Raw genomic sequence first — 6106 nt, 5'->3', positions numbered from 1 at the left:
AGGTGTCTGTTTACTTGTGACCACTCAGTGTATATCAGAGTGTAAGATTTTGGTAGCAATGTTAAACACTGGTACAAGACGTTTTTCAAAATGTTAAAACTTCAACAAATGAATCAAAAGTTTTGAATAAAAGAAAATTTATATATTCTGTGAAGTATTTGAAATATTTTTTTTTATTTATACTTGAAAATGAAATTATACTATAAATACTTGTGTTGTTAATTATCACCACCAAGTTATTCATTGCCATGTATATATTTTTTAAACTTGTAAGCTAGTTTTTATCCCTAATTTTGCTGTATTCATTCATCCCAGTGATTCCTATTTGCTACACATAATAGTTAATGGTGCACTTTCTTTCTTTTTTCTTTTTTTTTTAAAGGTAATGCAATTGGGAGAAACTTGGAATAAATATTTACTATAATGCTATCTGTAAGAAATCATTTCTGTATACTGAAATGGACCTTATCGTGACAAAATTTTCACAAGAAAATGCAGGAAAAGGCATGAATCCAATGACAGTCTTCATATAGTAGCCCCAGATTTTCCTAAACTTTGGTTATTTCTCATTCTCAATTAATATTAAATTTAAATAACATGATCATCCACTCATGCTTGTCCAGAATAGTATCTGTTTTCCCCTTATTTTCTTGGTAATTATGATTTTATTAGGCATAATTTAACACCAGGTAACTCAGGTTCAAACCTCTAAAGTTTCCTGGTTATAGAATACAAAAAATATGGTTATCCTAAAGTTATAGAAAAAGTTGTCACTCTAATCATCTAATAATATTATCTTAATTAACAATTACTGGGCCAAGGACATTTTTTTTCTCCATTGAAAATACTGTTGAATGTTTTTCTTGTGTATTTTAGTGTTTTACAGAGTCTTGTTTTTACATGTGCTTATACATGAGTTGCATTGCTGTTGTAATGTGCAGGGAAGAAATGCATAGTGTTAAAATAAGTATTTTTATATTTTTCGTAATTTTGTTATCTAATGGATTTAATGTATGGTACCACTAAGAGCATTCTAAATATCTAAGCCTCATTAAGTCTTGATTACTGGCCTGAACCTAATTTCACTCTATCCACTCAGTTTAAATCATAGATACCAGACACTTTGCCATTACTTAGTTGCAGATTGTAGTGTATAAATAAATCACAGTTTACATGAGTAAAATTTATGTTTTTAAAATTTCACAAGTTTCAATTAAAAGAAGATTAAAACTACAATTTCTTTCAGATTTTATCTTCATTCACTAACCACTTCAACAAGAGGATATAAAAATATCTCTTCTTCAAGACACTATATACAAACTAAGATACAAACCTAATATTTAATATTACCATTTTCTTCTCTGTAGTATTTCTGTTTTCTATTCAGAGCACAAAGGATATTCTGTCTTTTTACTTTATTATTTGGTAATGTTATTACTTATTGAATCCATAAAAATTTGCAACATTTTGTTTTTCGTTAATGTTTATTCTGTCTAACGAGTATTTGCATTGTAATTTAGTCCTATCTAAGCATTCTTTAATTAATTGTAGAAAAACCATAAAATTTTTAGTTTTAGAAGAAACTGGTAACTTCACCTATTGATTATAGTAAAATGTAAAGAAAATGTAGGGTGTGAGTTTTAGCTATTGTTTCAAAATTGAAATAGAAGAACAGTATTTAAAAATACTAAGCAATGTAAAGCTAAACACTGAATAGCCTCATAAATTTAACATAGACATAAAAAACATTTGTAGTTTAAATTTTTATTCTTCTCAATTTTATTAAGTTTTTCAGATAAAATTTTTATTTATTTGCCATTTTTGTTTAATATATGAGAAAAAGTATTAAAAGATATATTTACTTAAAATAGTCTTTTGTATTATACATATCTTTGAGAATCTTGATTTGTATCCTTTAGTTATGATTCCAATTTTTACTCATTTTATCATATTTTTGCATATTAATTTGAAAAATGTTTGGTTTCCTTTCCTTATTTCACCTGATGGGTCAGTGTTAAGTTTACAGACTTGCAGTGCTAAAAGTCAGGAATTAAGTCCTCACATTGAACAGTGCACAAATAACCCATCATGTAACAAAAGCTAAACACAACAACAACTTCTTTTTTTTTAATCATTACAAAACTTTGCAAGATGAAAACTGAAAAGCATGTATTTTTATTTCCGAATTTACTAAACACAAATTTACATAGCCTGAAATACAAGTAATTACATGAAGAGTAATATCTTATTTATTTGATCAATAACAGTTTACTGTTCTTGTAATTATTTGTATTTCAAACATTTCTGAATCTGTTACATTTTTAATAGGCAGCATTACCAGCAGACTTAACTCCTTAAACCCGAGTGGATGCTGCAAGCCAAAAATCCCAATTTACCCATCACATGTTAACAGCATCTGATATCATTTATGTCTTTTTGGCTAAAAAACAAATCCAAACCAAGTTGTTATCCACAAAAATTAATAAAATTGAACTGTTATAAGTTATGGTGATAATTATTAGGAATTATGAAGCTAATTCCAGCAGAATGCAAAAAAATTACAGGTTTAAAGAGTTAATATTTATAATGTCTCTTAACAGATTGATTTGTTATGCAAGATACACAAAATATCTATACCTTAAGTTCATGCCAATATACATACAACCAGTTGAATTTTCATTGTTTGAATGATTATCTTTATTTTTGTGATAAAGGATGCCATAGCATCAGCTTGGAAAACACTGGTGGTTACAGCTTGTCAGGAAACTGCAACAACACATGCTCTTGGGCAATACCATCTATGGACAATAACAGTAAAGGTAATTTTTTTGCAAGTATGTAGGTTTCATGTCACAGAAATAAAAATTTATACCAAGAGCTATTGTGAAATTTAAGTAAAGTTATATACTTCAAGATAAGTAATGCCTAAGCCTTGAATTATAAATTATTCTCCTTTCAAGGACTTGTTACAAAGTACAAGATTTTGTGAGAAATAGCTTACATCTGTATGTTTAGGCAAATTAAAAGCCATCTGTTAATAACAACTTGCCACTTCAATATCTAACTTATGTCTTACTGTAGAATATAGTATGTGCATTTGTATGTAAACATATAACTGTAGTTATAAATAACTACAAATATTTAGTATTTTGTACAAGAACTATAAAAATAAACTATTAAGAATTACGCTATTAGCAGTTAGACAGCAAACTACAACAACATTTCTTGATATAAAAATAATAAAAAGCAGTATCACTTAAATGAAATTAACATCTATTTTGTTTTCAGTTATGTATCTTAATAAATTAAAAGAATCTTCTTTCAGCACTTATAAACTTGTCCCAGCAGTTAACCCTATCAGTTAACCCCTGTGAGAGAATTAAAAGACATTGGGTTAATACAAAGGCATTAATAAAATTTCATATTTTAATTAAAATATTGACAATTACGATTATTCTCACAAATATAATTCCAGGAGAGTGTTTTGTACTCATATATTTACGTATACTAGTGACTGTAGATTTTATTATTATCCTGTATATCCTAGATAGAAGTTGGAAATAGATAATTTGTTAATCATAGTATGGTCAAAATATAAGAGTACCTAAAATCCGGGAATAAATAAATGCATGCTGTTGGTATGTTATGAAATCAAAAGACAATTATACGTATACTGCTGGGTGTTCATTATTGATTACCTTTAGTGTCACTCTTTTCTTTTTTCATATCTGAAATGGGAAAACCACTGTTTTGCTTGTTTATTTGTTATTTTTGGTGTATCCTGTAGGTTTATTTGTATTTTGTACCAGCTCATTTAGCTGTGTATAAAGTAAAATCAGGGTTCACAGATGTGGTATTTTCATATCAAACTGATTTCTCATAGAAGGAAAAGATAGATCCACTGAATAATAGGAGATTTGTTAAGATATTTATTATAGAATAGTGCTGAATTTCTCTGAATAACTGAGTTCATGGGAATGAAATAAAGAGTGTGAACACAGTATAAAACACAAATGAAGAATTTCTATTGTTTACACTAATACAAACACACTGTGTGTGTATATATATATATATATACTTGATTGTTTGATGATGGACAGTCACTTTTACTGGATTAGAGATAACTTCTGTCAAGCTTAGCTGAGATCATCTCCAAGACTCTTTTAAACCTAATCTTTTTTACTTCTAAAGTAACACCAAGCTTACCCACGTGACTGATTCTTATTCAGATCTTTTGTGTGTTGTTTTGGGTCTTAAATGAATAAGATTCTTAAAAAACTGGTTCATGATTTTTATTTGTAATCATCATACCCTGTGATGACTGATGCACATTACAGCAGCCTTGACAAATGTACAAAATTATTCAGAAAAAATATTGTATGTGTTGTCATACAAGAAAATGTACAGATTGAACACCACATTGGGTTTTATTGACCCAAAAAGTTTCTAGTTCTTTGAAAATTCTCTGTTAAGTACAATTGCAGCAGTAAACTGGGAATTAAAACTAATGAAATACAAAAGTGTTGAAAACCATGAGATATATGACATTGTTAATGTGCATAACAATATTAAAGTGGTCTTTGTAACAATGTAAGGATGAATCTTTGCTTTGTTAGCTTGGTTGTTATGGTGAGGATTTGTGCTGTATATTCAACAGCCAATCATGTACAAGTTGACTCTTTGTTCTATTAGCAAGTTAAATAACAAGTTCAATAAATATTATTTAGTTTTGCTTACACACTAGAGGAGTTTTTAACAAAACAGTGTTTTGTTTGAAAAAAATGCAGGGCTTTACCACTTGTTATTGAACTGAAGTTGGAAAAGCTGTTTTTTTCTTTTCTTTTCTTTCTTTCATTCTTTCTTCTTCTTCTTCTTGGCTGTTGATGAATGACTGGCTGTGGGAACCATGTAAAATTGTGTTTTAATTAGTGTTATTTGTGTTATAATATTGTTTGTGGTGTTATATATGTAATATATATATGTGTATTAACCTTCAGTTAGTTATAGAATTGTTTTTTTATTTATTTCTTAACTCAAGGAAACTTGTTTCTATCATGTAATCCAGGATTTTGGATTAATGTATACTATCACCTACAGTTGGCAGTTAGTGAAATTTGACATTTGATTAACTATTGGGCTGTAAAAATTGATTGTATTCATCTATTTGATTATTTTCACGTGAAAATTGGATAGATTAAATTATAAAAAATACTAATGATCAGAAACACTATTGTTCAGTTACTTGGATAGTTTCAATAACCGAAAATAGTAATAACTAGAAACAATGATATCAGTTAGTTGATTTTTTTTTGTGACATTATTTGATTTAATTATAAGTTTGATTAATTAATAATTTTATATGACACTAATTAATGTAATTGATATTTATAGGTAACTGATTAACTAGATTAATTAATTTATTAGTCCAACTCTGCTATCATCTATTCATAAAAAAAAACTTTAAATTAATGTTGAGATGACCATATATGTCTATAAACCTTTTTAGTTAAGTATCTTGCATTAGAATAAAATCAACCCTTTTTCTTTCTGTAGACATTCTCTCTCTCAAAATACCTTTTCTGAACCTGTTTGCGGGAGATGAAATTAGCTTGTTCAAACTAGATGAGCAAGTAACCCCGTTAGCAACAATTACAGCAAAAACCCAGTTTGTGCCAAGTTTTAATCTTCCAGCTAAGACGGGGGCTTACCTCTCTGTGGCTCGAGGTAACTGCTTGAGAAATGACACTGCTCTAATTGCTAGATTTGAAATTATTCCTGGTAAGTCTTCTTCCTCTTTGTGTATTAGTTAATTAAAGCCATGGGCACAAAGCTATAAATCACATTGTTCATTTGAGGCATTATGGGCTATTTTTAGAAATTATCACTTTCAGCTTTAAACATTTTGTAGGGCAAATATCCCTTACATAGTTAAACATCAAGTACTGGAGAAAGGGGGTCATTGAATAATGAAACAGGTTAGCACTCAGGTGAGTTTAATTGTTGGAGTTTCAATTAGAACCAACCTGTTCACCTAATTTATTTGTAGAGGATTTGTCGTGACGAGTGGAGCCACAAGTCGCTAACTCCAGGAGTTTACAGTTAGAGG

At 28.8% G+C, this 6106-nt stretch overlaps 1 protein-coding gene across 11 annotated transcripts in view; it reads left to right on the top strand.

Moving 5' to 3' along the window:
• Positions 1 to 6106, top strand: part of LOC106459082 — an 86978-nt gene that overhangs the window by 59140 nt on the left and 21732 nt on the right. For 9 of the 11 annotated variants that reach the window (XM_022385488.1, XM_022385480.1, XM_022385486.1 and 6 more), the window contains exon 11: positions 2715 to 2734. Coding sequence is in view for 2 of the 11 variants with exons in the window: in XM_022385478.1 (XP_022241186.1) it covers positions 2715 to 2819; positions 5554 to 5778 (330 nt within the window). In the remaining 9 variants the exon portion in view is untranslated. Of the gene's footprint in view, positions 1 to 2714; positions 2820 to 5553; positions 5779 to 6106 lie in introns of those variants that run through there. The other 2 variants (XM_022385478.1, XM_013918661.2) reach the window with 1 other exon arrangement.

This window comes from Limulus polyphemus, unplaced genomic scaffold, assembly GCF_000517525.1.
Source record: "Limulus polyphemus unplaced genomic scaffold, Limulus_polyphemus-2.1.2 Scaffold555, whole genome shotgun sequence".
NCBI classification, from domain to species: Eukaryota; Metazoa; Arthropoda; class Merostomata; order Xiphosura; family Limulidae; genus Limulus; species Limulus polyphemus.
The sequence above is the reverse complement of the archived record's forward strand: the minus strand, read 5'-3'. Positions and strand labels throughout refer to the sequence as shown.